Source organism: Castor canadensis, chromosome 6 (assembly GCF_047511655.1).
Source record: "Castor canadensis chromosome 6, mCasCan1.hap1v2, whole genome shotgun sequence".
In the NCBI taxonomy this organism is placed as follows: Eukaryota; Metazoa; Chordata; class Mammalia; order Rodentia; family Castoridae; genus Castor; species Castor canadensis.
Genome location: NC_133391.1, coordinates 112,909,322 through 112,927,836, shown reverse-complemented (window position 1 = coordinate 112,927,836; position 18,515 = coordinate 112,909,322). Strand labels below are relative to the sequence as shown.

The 18,515-nt window shown below is 42.0% G+C and overlaps 1 protein-coding gene across 1 annotated transcript in view; it reads left to right on the top strand.

Moving 5' to 3' along the window:
- The window catches only part of Cmya5 (cardiomyopathy associated 5), a 96,600-nt gene that overhangs the window by 39,317 nt on the left and 38,768 nt on the right, over positions 1-18,515 (top strand). The window contains exons 2-4 of the mRNA XM_074077219.1: positions 1,745-11,780; positions 15,365-15,460; positions 16,615-16,848. Of these exons, the coding sequence (XP_073933320.1) occupies positions 1,745-11,780; positions 15,365-15,460; positions 16,615-16,848 (10,366 nt within the window). The remainder of the gene's footprint in view (positions 1-1,744; positions 11,781-15,364; positions 15,461-16,614; positions 16,849-18,515) is intronic.

Sequence of the window (18,515 nt, the reverse complement as noted above, 5' to 3'; positions counted from 1 at the left end):
ATTTCACATGTAAGGTCCCTCATTCTCCCTGTTTTACAGGTGACAAGAGAGAAGCACAGCAGGCTGGCAGTTTTTGTCATCTATGTTTTATTCAATGCTGTTCCTTTATAATGACTCAGCCTTTCCATGATATATTTACTGGATAGTGAATTATATACACTTAGTTTCTGAGAAATGCATCATTTGATGATTTCATTGTTGTACGAACCTCACACTGTATATTTACATAAACCAGAATGGTAGAGTTCAATCACTGCATACGACCTTTTTTTTTGGTGGTACTGGGGATTGAACCTAGGGCTTTGCACACTTGCCACGTAAGGAAGCCCTCTACTGTTTGAGCCATACCCTCAGCCAGCAGGTGGTCTCCTAATGCAATTTAGAGATGCAGTAAACACAAGATGTACAAGGCTGCTGTGGTATAAGTTGGCCTATGATTTTACAATAAATGATTTTTGTGGTGCTGGGAATTGAACCCAGGGCCTCTCCTATGCTAGGCAAATGACTTATCACTGAGCCCCGTCTCCAGCCTTTACAGTGCACTTTTTAAAGTAGAGGGCATAGTATAGCAAATATAGAAAACAGCAACATGGTTTATTCTCATTATCAAGTATTATGTGCTGTACATAACTGTATGTGTTATACTTTACACGGCTCACAGGGCAGTAGCTTTATTTCTACCAGCATCATCACAAAACTGTGAGTGCTGCATTGAATGATGACATCATGACAGCTACAGTGACACTAGGTAGCAGGAATTTTCCAGTTGCATTATAATCTCCTGGTACCATGGTGTGTGGTCCATTGTTGACCAATATGTCATTATGTAGCACATGATAGTGGTTAAAACAGAAATTAACCATGTAGGTGTAGGGGGTTGGGTGCTCAGAAACAAAGTTAGATAGGGCACAGAGAGGTAAGGATTTTGAGCCTTTTTCCCCTTTGAGTATGAAAAGTTTACAGAGGTTTTTTTAAGTGAGGAGTAGCATGATAAAAATGTTAGCTGGTCTGGAAAGATGGGCAGGAGTGGGTGAGGGTGGGGAAGGAAAGAGGCCAGTGTGATTCCAGCTGACCAGTTAGGAAGCTGATGACAATAATGTAGGAGTGGAGTGGTACAAAACAAGGTTTGCAGGTGACATGGTGAAAAAGAGGACACAGGTGCAAGAGTCATGAGGAGAGTCCTGGAGACTCCAGTGAGCCTCAGTGACTGGTGAGCCATAGAGAGCTCAAGAGGGCAGTCCAGTGGGAGGAAGGTGCTGAAGTGAACTTCAGCTTTTTTTGAATCAGGCAATATTGAGTCATTCTGGAGATGCATTATTATATTGGGTATCTTGACATAACTTTTTAAATTTTTTTGATGGTACTGGGATTTGAACTCAAGGCTTTTACACTTGCTAGATGGGCACTCTACCACTTGAGCCATGCCACCAGTACAAAATTTTGTCATGAAAGCTTTCTTTCTTTCTCCTTTTTTCTTTTGGCAGTATTGGGGCTTGAACTCAGGGCCTCACATTTCCTAGGCAGGCACTCTATCACTTGAGCCACTCTGCCACTCCTCTGACATAACTTTCAAAGTTTATCTTATATACATCCCTATTTTCAATGTAGATGGCAACATTGATCTCTATATTTTCACATTAATCCTTTACTTGCTGAAGTATATTTACTTATTATTCTAATAACTAATATGAGTGTTATTTTATTACTATAGTATATAATTATTGATCATTATTATTTACTATAGGTTATCAGACCAGGATGAAGAGGGCAAGACCAGGCAAGAGTGTATCATCTCTGACCCCTCCTTTACCATGGTGACAGTTCAACGGGAAGACAGTGGAATAACCTGGGAGACCAACTCAAGTAGATCTTCCACTCCTTGGGCCTCAGAAGAAAGTCAGACTTCTGGTGTGTGTAGTCTGGAAGGGTTAACTGTGAATTCTCCTCCAAGAAATGTTTCCTTTATCATAGATGGAGTTAAAAAGTCTCGGAAAAGAACTCGTAAGTCAAAGCATGGCTCACCATCATTGCGTCGGAAAGGCAGCAAAAAGCAAAATTCTTTGGCATCTCAAGATGTTCCAGCAAACAAAAAAGACAATCCATTAATTTCAGACAGCCAGGTACTAGCCACTGAGAAAGAGAAGTCATCTACTGGGATTTATGATAAAACAAGAAAAAACAAGACCACCTCAAATACACCGCCTATTACTGGGGCAATATACAAAGAACATAAGCCATTAGTGTTAAGGCCAGTCTACATAGGAACAGTACAATATAAAATTAAGATGTTTAATTCAGTTAAAGAAGAATTAATTCCTCTACAATTTTATGGAACATTGCCAAAGGGTTATGTAATTAAAGAAATACATTACAGGAAAGGAAAAGATGCATCTATTAGTCTAGAGCCAGATTTGGAAAGTCATGATTCTAACATAGTTTTCAAAACAGGTAGATCAGTAGCCCATAGCAAAGAAGATGATGAAGTGAGAAATCCCGCCCCACTTTGGAGAGGTGCTCTTTCAACAGGATCAAAGTCCCTGACCTCATTGTTCAGTCATGAGGATCAAAAGAAAATTTACGTTGATTCACCCCTCGACACCACATCTACAACCAAGCACACAGTTTCCTCTTATTCAAGTGATGACACAGCAGAAGTACAGCTCAGGCCTCCACAATCAATGCCACAACAGGCAGGTGAGGAAGCAAAAACCCATGAAACAGAGCCTTCCTCCCTGCCACCAGAAACACCTACCTCTGCGTTACTGGAAACAGCAAAGGAAGAGCTTGAGCCTGATTCTCAAGGACTTGAATCTTCAGAGAATGACTCTTGGATCTCCCCAGCTTTGGTTGCTGAGGTAAAGAAGGAAGACATGCATTCTGCTGACCACTCCATGTCACTGGAGGCAGAGGATTCTCTGGAGACCCGGTCAGCAGGTCTGGCACCATCTGTCCCGGAAGAGTTTGAGCCAGTTGAGGAAGAGCTGGAACTGGCTTCACTAGAAAGGGCAGAACCAGCCTCTGAGCCCCTGACCCCTCTCCATCCCAGTGTCCAACGAGAGAAGGAGGAACACATGCCTGAGCCATCCATCTCTCTAGCATTACAAGAACCAGAGAAAGAAGAAATAGAAACGTCCCTGCCAGTGGCTGCTATGGCTGAACCTGAGGATTCTAATTTAGCAGAAGAGATCATAGAACTTGATTACCCAGAAAGTCCGTTGGTTTCTGAGAAGTCCTTGCCAGCACGTTTGTTCCCTGAAGTAGAGCATGAAGAAGAGGAGCCTGTTCCACCATTACGGGCAATGTCCCCATCTGAACATGTCACTTTGTCTGAGGAAGAAAGAGAGGAAAATGGGTCTGTTTCCACCGATTCTGCTTTTGTATCTGAGTATTCCATTCCACAGGATCTGAACTATGAACTAGAGAAGCAAGAAGTTGAGGCAGTTTCTCCGTCCACTGCTGTATCTGAACTTGCGGCTTTGTTAGATGAAGAGAATGAGGAGTTTGCGCCTTACTCCCTAGCTGCGGTCTCACCACCCGCCACCGAGAGGCCCTCTGAAGGCCAGTCCCCACTGTTCTCAACCGCTACCTCAGAACACGCCTCAGGGGATGAGGCCTCGGAAAGTGGGCATCACACACCAGATTCCACTTCTGCTTCTGAGTACTCAATTCCATCCCATGCAACACAAAAGTCACTGAAGAAAACAATTGACGATAACTCCCCATTGAAATCCCAAGGTGTTTCTGAGTTCATGGTTCTATCAAAAGAGAAGGAGGACACTGAATCATATCCCCCCACTGCAGCCTCTTCCTCTGAACGCTCTCTCTCACCATCCACAATTGAGACGACTTCTGAATGCCAGGCACCTCTGCCTGCTACTGCTACCTTGGAACACATAATCCTATCAGAAGAAGAGGAGCTGGGAAGTGGGCATTCCACACCAGATTCAAAACTGACTTCCAAATCCTCAGTTCCACCAAATGCAGCACAGGAGTCACTGAAGAAAATAATTGATGTACCCCAATTCAAACCAAAAGGCATTTCCAAGTCCTTGATTCTATCAGAAGAAGAGAAGGAGGACACTGGGCCATATTGTCCCACTGCAGCCTCTCCTGAACACTCTCTCTCACCATCCACAACTGAGACGACTTCTGATTACCAAGTACCACTGCCTCCTGCTGCTGTGTTGGAACATGTGGTCCTATCAGAAGAGGAGCTAAGAGGAGGGCATTTCATACCAGATTCAAAACTGACTTCCAAATCCTCAGTTCCACCAAATGCAGCACAGGAGTCACTAAAGAAAATAATTGATGATGTGCCCCAATTCAAACCAAAAGGCATGTCCGAGTCCTTGATTCTATCAGAAGAAGAGAAGGAGGACACTGGATCTCATTCCCCAGATGAGGCCTCTGCACTTGAACATTCTTTCCCACCACACACCCCTGAGATCACTTCTGAATGCCAGGTCCCACCACTTTCAGCCACCCCATCTGAAGAACGTGTGGTACTATCAGAAGAGACAATAGAAACAGAGCGTTATTCACCCTCTTCCACATCAGCTTCTGAATTTTCAATACCGCCATATGCAACACCAGAGCCCCAGAAAGAAGACTTTGTCCTAAGATCCCCTCTACATCTAAAAGCCCCCCCCTCCCCAGTGGATCTATCTGAGCAAGAGCAAGAAGACATTGGGCCTTTTTCTCCAGATTCTGCTTTTGTGTCAGAATTCTCATTCTCACCCTATGCAACTCAGGAAGCAGAGAAAAGGGAACTTGAATGTGACTCTCCAATGTGTTTGACATCACCATCTGAGCACACTATTTTGTCAGATGAAGATACAGAAGAAGCTGAACTTTTTTCTCCAGACTCAGCATCACAAGTTTCAATTCCACCCTATAGAATCCCAGAAAGAGGAAAAAATGACATTGAACTGGATTCACTATTCACTTTGAGGTCTGCTTCGGGATATTCCTACTCTTCAGAAGCAGAGGAGGAAGAGATGGGATCCACAGCCTCTACACCCGTGCCTGAGCATTTCGATGTCCCCCAGGAGCAAAAAGCAGAGCCTTTCCCTTTCATGTCTGCACCTTCAGCCAGTAAAGCAGACCAAGCAGAACTTGAGCCAGATGCTCAAACAATGTCAGCATCTGTATCTGAATATCTCATTTTGGCACATAAGCAGAAAGCTCAATCATCTGAGCCTGAAGGTGTGGGTCCACCATTTTTGACCAGTGGATTGGAGAAGGGAGAAATTAAGACCAGTTCATCAGCAGTCCCAGCACCTGCTTCTTTACCTGCACATTCATCAGTGGCAAAGGAACCTGTTCTGCCCATATCTCAGTTTTCAGTTTCACCTTATTCAGTTCATGCAAAGAAAGAACAGGAACCGGAAGCATCACTCACTCTAAAAGCTGCAGAGGAACAGATGGCTTTGCCAAAAGTCAGAAAAGAAGAAACTGTGCCTGATTCTCAAGAAGCCACTGCACATGTAGCACAGGATCAAAAACTGGAGCCTCAGCCTCCAAATGTTCCAGGGCCTGGGATGAAATATTCAGTCTTGCCTGACTTGGCAGATGAGCCAAAGAAGGTTGTTAAACCCAATTTAGCTCCAACTGTGACTTCTGAACTAGAACAGAGAATGTTGTCAAAGAATGAGCCTGAAGTAGCAAAACCAGATTCACCTCCAAAGGAAACATCTATTTCTGGGCCTGAGGTTTTATCTGGAATGAAGACGGAAGAGAAGTATAATTCCAAAATAACAAGAGAGCTTCATTCAGCTTCATCAGGAATAGAAAAGGAAGTTGAACACGGTCCACCTGCACTGACACTTTCAGCTTTGTCAGAAGAAATAAAGAAAGAAACTGAACCCAACTACTTAACAACCTCAGCACCTGTAATCAAGCTTGATTCAAGCTTAACCAAGTTAGTAAGAGAAGAAATGCTGACAGATTCATCTCTTGACACCCCTGTAGAACATCCAGGCTTAACAAAAGTGGGAGAGGGTGAATTAGGATGTGACTTACCACCAACCATGACATCTATAGATGAGCATTCCCTTCTTGAAGAAGAAAAGGTAGCAATTAAAAGTGCTTCCTCTCTCATTGAAACTTCTTTATCCAAAGGTTCAGCTTGGTCAGAATTGGAGAAAGAAATTAAATTAGATTCTCCTCTAAATACATCTTCTATATCAGAACATTCTATTTTGTCAGAAGCAGAAACTGAAGAATTTAAACCTGGTTTGCTAGTATCCAAATTGTCATCCCAGCATTCAGATGTTTCTGAAAAAACGAGAGTAGAAGACAAACAAGGTCTTTCATTTTCTACAGTCCTTGACTCTAAACGTTCAGTTTCACCACAGAAAAAGAACCTGGTGTCTGCTTCAGAGGTATCAAGGCCTGAATCTCCACTTTTGGTCGACCTAAGTGGTGACGTAAAGAAAGAAGAAACCAAACTTCCCTCATCACAAAATGTGCCGTCTGTACCTGAATATGTAGTTCCAAAAGGCAAAAATGAGGAGACAACCAGTTCATCTCCCAAGTTTGAAAATTTCGTGTCAGAAGATTTAGCCCCGACCCTCGGGGATGATCAGAACAAACAGGCAAGGGAGAACACCTCTTCAGTGCAGGGAGATTTCCTGTCTGGAAAACTTGGCCTTTCTCTGCCAGAGCTCCCTTTGGAGCTTGAGAAGAAAGAGAAGGCACCCCAATTACCAGATTTACCAAGAGTTGGGTCAGTATCCACTGGTGGTTTAGGTAGGCAAAGTGGGCCTGTTAGTACAGAGTCAATAAAATCTCTGATAACTGAAACCAAAGATTCTGTTTTAGAAAAGGGCCTAGCTGGGCTTAGGGGGAGAGGGGAAGGAAATGAAGAAAACAGAGAAGTCCATGTGTCTGCTGCAGAACCATCAGGGTTTGCTTCTTCTGACCTCCTTGTGGAAGAAAAGAAGCCTGAAAAAGCACTTCATTCAGATCAAGCTGTTAAACTTCTTGATGTGAGCAGCTCTTCTGCAGATAAGCCAGACCTGAGTGCCGAACAATTTTTATTTATGAAAGAGGGTTTGGAGAATTTGCCTTTGGAACAATCGAAACCATTTATGACAGCTGAGCCTGCAGATGTTCAAGAAACAAAGACTGAAGAGTCCCTTACTTTTCCAAAGGATGATAAGTGGGTATTAGAAAAGCCAGAAACTTTGGCTGAGCCTCATGAAGAAAGAGTAAGAGGGTCTGTGCAGCTGGGTTCCTTGGGCAGCAAAGTTCTGATGACACAGCAGTTCAAGGCTGCCCCATCAGATGAGGAAATGAGAAAGCAGTTACAGCCACATTCTGCTGAAGAATCTCACTTATCACAAGAGCCAGTATATGCTCCCAGTGCCTCCAGTGGTCATATAGACACCTTATCCACGAAAACTGACTTTTCTGAAGAAATGAAGCTGACCCAAGAACCAAGCTCTCTACTTCCAGCTGAGAGTGGAGAGAGAAACATGGCACAGGGGAGGCAGATCAGTTCTTTCATGGAGACTGAAAGCTTGATATTGGAGAAAGCAAACACAGAATTTTCTAGGCCTTGCAAAGCAGAGAGCCAGGAAGAAATCAAACTACCTCCTGAAAGTACCTTCCAGAAACCAATGTCTGGCCCATCATTGGAAGAGGTAAAGCCAGAAACTATCCCCTCTCCTGTTAAAGCAGCCCATTTCCTGGCAGAAGTTTCAGAAGCTGCATTTGACAACGAAAAACGAATGCACAGGTGCATTCCTCCTCCACCTGGAGAAAAGCCATCAGAGGAACCAAAAATGGTTCAGTCAAAGGTTGTAGGTGATGCTAGTGAGGGAAGGAAACCAGCTCCTGAAGTGGAAATACCCACAGAAAGAAAACCTGTCTTCTCACTCCAAGAAAATGAAGGACCTCAACCACTGGTAACACTCGAAGTGACACAAAAGAAACTGCCTGAGAAACCAAAGGTGGTTGAACAAGGTCTTCCTGAGGAAAAGGGAAAGAAAGGAATTTCATCTTTCAAATCATGGATGTCTAGCTTATTTTTTGGATCAAGCACTGCAGATAACAAAGTTGCTGAAAAAGAAGATTTAGAAACTCAGCCAAGTCCCTCTGTAGAAAAAGCAGTGACTGTGACAGGGCCTAAAGATACAGTTCCCCCTGATGTTAAAGCAACTGAGAAAGCAGCAGATCTTTCATTACCAGAAACTGCTGAAGAACGCAGAGGAACTTTACTTAAATATGGTGAAGACCTTAAAGAAAATCCCACATTTTTATCGAATGTAGAAGTTTTAAAACAGCCAGAATCCAACTCTGTGGTATGTAGTGAAGATTATAGGAAGAAAGAAATCTCAGACTATTCAGAGGAAATAGGCATAAACTTAGTTACTTCTGTTGATGGTGAGGAAAATCTTGGAATTCAACCTTATTCCCCAAGTGGTGAAAAAGTGGTTATGGAAGAAGCCAAAAATGTTCCTCCTCATGCTACTGAGCGTAAAAGACCCCAGAAGCCAGCAATTGCTCCACCAGATACATGGAATATTTATATTCTTAAGGAAGAGCCAACCAGTAATCAAAAGGATAAATCACTGTCTTCATTTGACGAAGTAGGTAAGATGCCACAACAGCCAAAATCAGCTTCATCTGACTTTGCAAGTAAAAATATCATGAAGGAACCAAAGAAGCCAGAGCCAATAATTCTGCCAGTAGAAGAATCAAAAGGGCATTTAATTGATCTTGGTGAGGACAAACTAAAGAAAGAGATGGTCAAATCTTCTTCTTTGAAATACTCTGAAAAGGAAATAAAACACCCATTGGAGGAGAAAGATAGATCATATGCCTTGGCAGAAAAGAAGGAGCTGGAAGAAAAACAAGGAACTGTGGCCCCCTTAGAGCTCAGAGAAAACAAAGAACTAGAGAAATTGCAAGTAACATGTGAATCTAGACCTATTAAACTGGAAGAATCAAAAACCACTGCTAGCCTGGAGCACATCTATGCAAGTGAGCACCACAAAGAAAGGTCTGAGGAGGAGAGAGAAGAAGAAAAAGAAAAGCAGTCACAGGTACTTTCAAAAGGAAAGAATAAGCAGGAAAGTCAGCCTTCTCCTTTGACCATAGCCAGGTCTGTGCCTGAAAAATCAGCTGTCTTTTTAGGTCACTCTTTGGGTGAAATTCAACCATTCTCATTTACTAAAACACCATCAATTGTTGAAAAATCAGAAAGCATGTTCTCAGAAGCTCACCAAGAAATCAGAGAAAGAAAAGCAGTAGAAACCCAACCACATGCATTAGAAGAAAGTAAAGTTTTGGTGGAGAAAACCAACATATTCCTCCCTGTGGTTCCTCATCGTGATGAAACCGATAATTACTCCTTACCTGAGGAAGGAAATCTGGTGTTAGAAAAGTCAAGCAGGGGTATGTCGGATCTCAAAGACGAAAAGAGGCAGTTCACAGTATCAGAACTTTCTGAAGGTGGTTCAGTTGAAAGTATGAAGCAAGGATCTCTACCTGAAGACTCTGAAAGGACTTTAGATCGTCCTTCTGATGAAACAAAGAACTTAGAAACACCGCCATATTTGCTGTCATCTGTAAAACCACAAACTCTTGTTTTAGGAGTTTCTCCAGAAATTAATACAATGAAGAAACCAGAAATGCCATGGTCAGAATTGACTCCAGATAGGCCAACAATCCACACTATTCAAACATTTAAAGATCACCCATCTGAGATACCTAAACAATCTGTTCTCGTTTCAAAGCACCACTTGGAGACTGTGGAGGATGCCCATGTAAGTGAACCACTTTCTTCAGCAAAAAGCAACTATGCTCAATTTATAATTAATGCAACAATCACTGATGATGAAATGACTTCTACTAAAGAAATGTCCAAGGAACCTGAAGACACATATGCAAAAGACAAAGAGTTTATAGTGACTAGTAAGCCACCTGGGCTTTCAGAAGACCAGAAGAGTGCCTTTAGTATCATTTCTGACGGCTGTGAGATATTGAATATTCATGCTCCTGCCTTTATTCCTTCAGTAGATCAGGAAGAAAGTGAGAAAATGCAAGACAAGTTAGAATATTTGCAGGAGAAAGCCTCATTTAAAACCACATCTCTCCATGATGACGGTGAGGCAGTTGCTTCCCATAAAACATTAAAGAGCAAGTTAGAAGATTCTGAGGGAAAAGTTACATCTCTGAAAGAAAATGAACCAAAGGAAACCGGTAAAACAAAAGAGGAGACATCCACAGATTCAGAGACAGGCAATTTTGTTTTTATTCAAACCACAATCCCCAGTGAAGAGGATTATTTTGAAAAATATACTTTGATTGATTATAACATCTCCCCAGACCCAGAAAAACAGAAAGCTCCATGGAAATTAATCGTGGAGGAGGAACTCTCAGGAGAAGCTGTGGAAGAAGCTTTCCCAGAAAGTTCACAGGAACTAGAACATGAATATGACGTGGTGAAATTAGATGAAAGTTTTTATGGGCTGGAAAAGGACCACAGCAAGTTATCTCATCCAGAGTCACAAAAGTCTTTGGTCATCCAAAACACAGCTGGTGGAACAGCTTCAAGGAGCATAAACAGAGACGTGGACTCCAGGTCACCTGGGACGCTTTTATTTGATGTGGAGGAAGGAGTTTTGTCAAGAATCCAGACGTCTCCTCCCACTGCCAAAGCTGTGAATCCTGAGCTCTTCCAGAAGGAAGAACCCCCTGCACTTGCATTTTTATATAAGGATCTGTATGAAGAGGCAGTTGGACAGAAAAAGAGAGGAGAGGAAAGAGCTTCTGAAGGTGACAGTGTGAATTCTGAGACATCACTTCCAAGCAGACGTTCTGACATTGATGACGGAACAGGAATGTATTCTGAGAAGTACATCAGAGATGACATTCTCCATGACATATCTGTAACTCAAAAGCACCAAGGCCAAGGTCTGGAAGAAACACCAGTTGTTAAAGATGATTCATACCAACTGGTAGCTGCAGAAGGAGAAATTTGGGGGAAGCCTGGAGCTGTTTGTGGGGAGAATAGTCTAGAAGAACAGAAGCCCGTTTCCAGGGCAGAAGAATCAGCAGGCCGCGCAGAGACATGTGATGATGTGGCGATGCAGAGGCCAGCCGCCATCACTGAGGAAGTCAGAGTGGTCACTCAGAAGATGAGCTATGCCATTCCATTTGAAGACACCCATCGTGTTCTGGGCAGTGTAGATGAGTCAAGCAGTCAGGGTAATGAGGCAGGGAGTGCAAGTCCAGAGGTCAATTTGAATGTCCCGGTACAGGTGTCTTTCCCAGAGGAAGACTTTGCATCTGGTGCAACTTACATTCAAGAAACACCACAAGAAGAACCTACAGTTCTGATCCCACCTCAGCCAAGTGAGGAGAGGAGCCGTAACAGCCCTGTGCAGGATGAATATGAATTTGCTGAATCCCTGAACTATGAAGTGGTCAGTCAAGATGTATTATCTGAAGAACTGTTTTCAGAATGCACACCTGAAGATGCTTTATCTCAAGGAACGGAATCCTTTGTACACATCAGGGAACATGAATTCGTGAGTGAGGTGGAACAAGGTATGTCTGCTGAACAGAAAGAGTTGGGCAGAGAGAGAACAGAACAAGACCAATTGGCACCTGAACTTGTAACTGAGAGGGCACAAAAAGAGCAGAAAAAGTCCCAGGTTGACACATATTGCTACACCTGCAAAAGCCCAATTTCTGCGATGGACAAAGTATCTGACACCCACAAAGACCATGAGGTTTCAACCCTTGACACAGCTATAAGTGCTGTTAAGGTAAATCAGTTTTAAAGCATACAAATGATAATATAATACATTAGGTTTGTTTTCACATTTTCTCGATTTAAAAATGATTGATTTTTGATACACCTTTAAAGAAAATAGTCTGAAAGATGTCTAAGAATTCTTCTCTGAGAATTTAGTGAAGATTGATTTGAAAAATATTTCTTGGGTGTGTACTTGTGCCAGGCATTTTCCTAGGCCTTGGGGTACCAAGAAATAACACAGGTCATTCTCTTTGAGGAGATCGTCATCTTATACCAGTGACCTTAACATGATAAAAAATGCCAACCGATTTTACACTTAAAAAATATACCTTGGAGACTGGAGGTGTGGCTCAAGTGGTAGAACACCTGCTTTGCAAGCATGAAGCCCTGAGTTCAAACCCCAGTTCCACCCAATAATAATTATAAATACCTCTGAGCCAGGCACAGGTGGCTCATACCTGTAATCCTAGCTACTCAGGAGGCTAAAATCAGGACAACAGTTGGAAGCCAGCCCAGGGAAATCATGAAAAAGGACTGGTGGAGTGGCTCAAGGTATAAGCCCTGAGTTCAAACCCCAGTACTGCAAAAAAAAAAAAGAAAATCTATCTATCTATATCTATATATAGATAGATAGATATAGATAGATAGATATCTATCTATATCTGAGTATAAGTCATAAGTTATCATATACCATATTGTCTTTTAAAAATATGCTTATATTACATTGAGCAGTTTTATTGTAAGTTTTGTGAAAGTACAGTGCCTTCTTACTGAAGATAGTAAGGTTTTAAGTTCTGGTTTTCTCCCTCTTTCCTTTTAGCTTATACAATTTATGTTAGAGGTGGAAGTTCTTTGCATTCTCTCTTTTTATTTATTTATTTATTTATTATTGTTTTATTATTCATATGTGCATACAAGGCTTGGGTCATTTCTCCCCCCTGCCACCACCCCCTCCCTTACCACCCACTCCAACCCCTCCCTTTCCCCCCAACCCCCTCAATACCCGGCAGAAACTATTTTGCCCTTATCTCTAATTTTGTTATAGAGAGAGTATAAGCCATAATAGGAAGGAACAAGGGTTTTTGCTGGTTGAGATAAGGATAGCTATACAGGGCATTGACTCACATTGATTTCCTGTGCGTGTGTGTTACCTCCTAGGTTAATTCTTTTTGATCTAACCTTTTCTCTAGTACCTGTTCCCCTTTTCCTATTGGCCTCAGTTGCTTTTAAGGTATCTGCTTTAGTTCTTTGCATTCTCTCTGGCTATGTCTACAGGACCCTAATGTTCCAGTTAAAAAGTCACAACACACAGCCTAATGTATGTGATTTTAAATACCCTACTTCCTCAGAGAAGCTACTAGAAATCACACTGAGTCTTTGAGACTCCCGTGTACCTTCCAACTGCCCTCTAACTGCTCTTCTTGCTCTTCCCTCTTCATTCCCCATACAATAGCCAGAGTGATCTTAAAATTAGCAGATAACAAAAATCGAGCACTTCCTCTATGCCAGGCCCGTATAAAGTTCTTTATATACAGGATGCTTTTAAAACTTCATGACACACCCATCATTCTCATCAATTTGCAGATAATGAAATGGGCTCAGTTTGTTTAAGTGACTTGCCAAGGTCATGGAGGCAGAGCTGGGACTGGTACCCAGGTTGGTCTGATGCCAGAGCTCATGCTTTTGACTGTCTATCAGTGCTTTGCTAATGGCACTGAGTGATTCTCAAAATGATCATTCAATTAGGTCACTGTTCAATAATTGTCAGACTTGTTTTGATTAAATAGAGTTGCATATTAAAATCCTGGCTTTTTTCCCCTACTAAATAAATCCTTCTCAATGCCTCTGATACTGGTTCTATTTCTCCAGGATAAAATTCTTTTGACACTTTACCTGTTAAAGTTTGGGATAGGGGGTGGGACAACTTTTGTGAAATCTCAAACCTCAGATGCATTAGCGCCAGTGGCGTGCAACCAATTCCATGATGACCTTTGCTTTGTTACTTAACTATCAAGTACTGGAGACGGTCGGCAGCTAGAAGAACTGGGTATTTCAGCCTTCGTAATTATGTTTTGTTTATCACTCAGCTTTAGAAAATAAAAAATAATTGTCTAAATATTGTCAATGAAGAAACTGACAATAGGGACAGTAGGGAGATATGGTGTTGCCTACCTTAAAATATTTTAAAGTATTTTTTTTCTTCTTGCTCTTCTCTAAATGGATGAGAAGAAGAAAGTGGAAACTAGTTGACTAAAGCCAGGGAGATTTGCTTTGTTACATTGTTATGGCAACCATGAGGATTAAAAGTTGGTTGGCAACTTTTTAAAAAATAAAAATCGAAAAAAGTTGTAACTTGAGAACTCTTTAGCATCTTATGAATGGATCTGTGCTTCCTCAGGGACTGCGTGCTGCATGCATAAGTTACCCAAGTTCTCAGCCCGTCCCCATCATGGTGTTCTGGATTTTGTCCACTATTTATTTTCATCCTCAATCACTCCATTTCTTCTTTCTTGGTGTTTATCAACCTACTGTTCTGTGTCAGGAATTGTGCTCATCACTGAGCTTGAGAGGGGGGGGGAGAAAAAAAGAAGAAGATGGACTTGTAGATCCCCTAAACTAGTAGAGGGTTGTGGGGTACCATGTGCTGAGAAACTAACATTTTGGGAGTAAAATAGTAGGATGGAAGGGGGAAGATGTCGCTAAAAGTTGAAGCCTGTCTGAGTCTCAAATGAGACAGAGCTGTTCTTGGCAGGGAGAACAGTCTAGTGATAGACGGCACCATAGGAAAAGGCATACATGGGAACCAGGGTGTAAGGAAGATGCAGCTTGTGTGGCAGTAACCTAGGGGCCCTGGAGAGGGTCTGGAGGTAGGAGCTGTGGAGGCAAGGAGAGGCCAGGTCCTGAAGAGGCTTCATCATGGTAGCACAGTCATCATTTTCTGGACAGTGATTCAGTTGAAGCTCTCTTATTCTGTTTTGTTATTAAGTTTAGCAGAGTAGACTACTGCTAGGTTTATAACTATTTCTGGTTAGTTGACCCCTGATGAGATTTTTAACCCTTTGAAGGTCATTAGAATTTTTGGGTCTCAATTAGTAGACAGCTTCTATCATTTGGTATGCTAGGCTTTTGGATGGTGGCACTCTGAGCACCTTTTCATGCCTTTCTAGCACACCTGAGGCCAGGTGTACAAATGTGAAAAAGCCACTCAGGTATAACAGACCAGTTTAACAAAAAGGCTGCTGTCTCAGACTGTATAAAAATCAAGGCCAGAGAAAGCATTCAGGTCCACAGTTCATTAAAACAAGTACACCTTGGGCTCACCATCTTACCAAGAAGTCCCTTCTTTTGCATGAGAAGATAAACTGTCTTTTTATAGTTGCTTTTGGCCCTCACAAACCTCTTGTTTATCATACAGAATTATCTATAATCAATCTAGATGAAGCAGCAAAAATCATTCAAAGATTGATTCCTTAGTGAATATACTATAGTAAATCTCTACCTAAGATATTACATTTATAAGGAAACTAAAGCCCACTGCCAAAAGTTCTTTTCCCAAATATTATACACTAAAAATATTTCAATTCTTTTCTTCAGGTTCAATTAGCAGAATTTCTTGAAAATTTACAAGAAAAGTCCTTGAGGATTGAATCTTTTGTCAGTGAGATAGAATCCTTTTTTAATACCATTGAGGTAAGTTAAGACAAGCCCTCTCACTCTCTGCTAGTTTGTTCACAGTATCACCAGTAAATGATCACAAGTTAAAAGGATCTGAATTTGTGTGTGTGTGTGTGATTTGCTATTGTTGTTTTTGTTTATTCGAGGGAAGGTTCTTAGAGTCTTCCTTATGTGTTTGTTCCATGAGGCTACTTCCTGCCTAAACGTAAAGGAATTTTCCTTAAGCACACATTTAATGGAGACTTACCAAAATAGAGATTTGGCCAATTTAATCCTCACTGTAAATGTGAGTTACGTATTATTATTGTTTCCACTTTATAGATAAGAATCTGATACTTAGAATTAAGTACATTGCTCTGCTTTCTTACCTCTCATTGGGTTAGCCCTGCAGAAATACTCTAAGTTACTCCAAAATGCCCCTTGCCCAGGGCCAGTGGGTGCCTCTCATGGTACCATTGTATTTGATGAGGTCACATTTTTTGTGTGCTGGCCCCACCTCTTCCACAGTGAAGGGAGTGGATAGAAATGCTCCATTCTTGTCCAGAGATGGCCTATGCACCTTATCTGTCAATCAGGAGTAGCAGAGAGCCCCAGGCTGCTGCATGATCCCCTTAGTCCTGCTCCTGTTGTAAAACAGGGGGCACCCACAAATTTTTTTTGTCTCCTCTATCAAGTATCCCTTGTAGACAGTAAATTACATGATCACTGTCTCACTACCCTGCTAGGGAGGATAGGCAGTCAGCTGAGTGTGTCCCACTGTATTTCTCCTACTGTGGCACAAGCTGCCCCACCCAGGAGAACATTTTAGTGGAGAGCTGAGAATGGAAGTAACTCTTTTCATCACCTGATAGCCAGGGATCCTTGCTCTCTGTGTTTATTTTTTAGTGAAGCTGTGGATGGATTCCAGGGCCTTGTACATGCTAGACAAGCAGTGTACTGCTCAGCCATATCCACAGCCCCCTAAAACTCTCTTAACGATACTTTTAAGATGAATTCTATTGCAAAGCTCATTATGGAAAGAAGGTTGGTAGGCCAGAGTTTTAGACCATGCATGTAATGTCTGATTCTCTTATCAGAATGTCAGCGGTCTGTTCTTTCAAAGGGAAAAAGTGGGGAGAGTCACGTACTTCTTGTTTTATTCTGAAGTATTTTTTTTCCCACCCCTCTAGGAAAACTGTAGCAAAAATGAGAAAAGACTAGAAGAACAGAATGAAGAAATGATGAAGAAGGTTTTGGCACAGTACGATGAGAAAGCCCAAAGCTTTGAGGAAGTGAAGAAAAAGAAGATGGAGTTCCTGCACGACCAGATGGTCCACTTTCTACAGAGCATGGACGCTGCCAAGGACACTCTGGAGACCATCGTGAGAGAAGCAGAAGAACTTGATGAGACTGTCTTCCTGGCTGTAAGTGCCATGCCAAGGGGAATGGGCCCCAACACATGGTGCCCACTCTGGCACAAGTCTATTTTTGTATTTTTTAACTGTTCACCCATGTTTATTGCAGCACTATTTTTATTAGCACACATTAATGGTGTAAGGGGCTTCGTTGTGTTAATGCCACAGACATGTCCAGCATACTTTGAACAAGTTCACTCCCTCTAGTTATATTCCCTGCTTCCCCTTTTTGAAATGGTGTTTATATATTCATAAAAGTAGCACACTTCCATCTTCCCCCCCCACTCTCTCCTTTCATCCTCCTCCCTCCCGCAGATCACAAGTATATTTTTAAATCCTTATCTTTCAATATTTAATATTGAAATATCTTTATAGACTGGGCATGGTGGCACATATCCCTAGTTCCAACACTAGTTCCAACCCTTGGGAGGCTGAGGCAGGAGAATGGTGAAGTCAAGGCCAGTCTGTGCTGTATAGCAAGATCTTGTCACAAAACACACAAAGAAACCAAAAGATCATTTATATCTCAGTTTTCAGTTTATACAATTCTGGCATTTCAAAGTTATTTGGGCATGCATGACATCTCTAGAAAAGGCACCGCAAATCCTAAAGCCCTGATGTCCAGATCCAGGCCTTAGCATCATCACGGTGTCAAACTGGATTGGCCACTTTTTAAGAGAGCAGGAAAGCGGCCTCGCAACCTTATTCATGCTGTACTTTCCCTCCCTGGGCCAGCTCTGTCTCCTGGTACCTGGCATCCTCCTGCTGGCCCCAGGGCCTGTCCACTCCACTCTCTAATCTGAGGTGGCCTCTCATAAGGACGATTGCCTCTGATCCTCACCAAGAATGACATTTTGGCACACTTATAGATGCAAGAAATATGTTGGTGTTTTTTATAAGGAGCTTCCTGTGAACAGGATTCCTTAATTTAAGCAAGCAACTTGTATACAGGGAGATTCCCTTGGATGCTCCTCAGTTTGTACCTCAGAGACAGCTCTCTGTTCCTCCTAATTCTGTAGAACGTTCAGTAAAATGTTGGTTCTCTATGGAGCCAGGGTTTATCAGGAGTAATGGAGAGGGCATTCCCAAGCCTAGTTGCCAAACAGGGGAAAGGACCATCAGTGACGAGTGGGGACCACCTTTTCAAAAGTCCCCATCCTCCTAGCTGTCTACTGAAGTTTGGAGGTAGTGTGAGGCAAAATGGGTGACATTAGGCTTATGATTTGCCTCTGGGAGCACCTCTAGCCAGGGCAAATTTGGGTCAAGTGGACCTGGCCATCCTCAAAGGAGAATTAAAATAATTAGGTTGCTTTATATTTTAACCAAGGGAAATGTTTAATATTTTTACATTAAGTACCTTTTATGAAGTATAACATTAATAAAGTATTTTTTGTTCCCTGGAAGTGTTATCTTTGATAAGGATATTTTCTTCTCTCTAGAGAACAAGTTGGGGAAAATACAGAAAAGCACAGAGAACATATCACTCAGAGATAACTACTGATTACATTTTTGATATTTTGATTCAACAGATTTAAGTCATTTTTCTTGCTTCTGAGAATTATATTCTCGAAGCTAAGCTTTGTTAACAGAGAGAAAAGAGTACAAGTTATCCATTGGCAGACTTGCTGATCAAGGAGAGCAGAGGCCGACTACAGACTACAGCACCTCCATCCTCA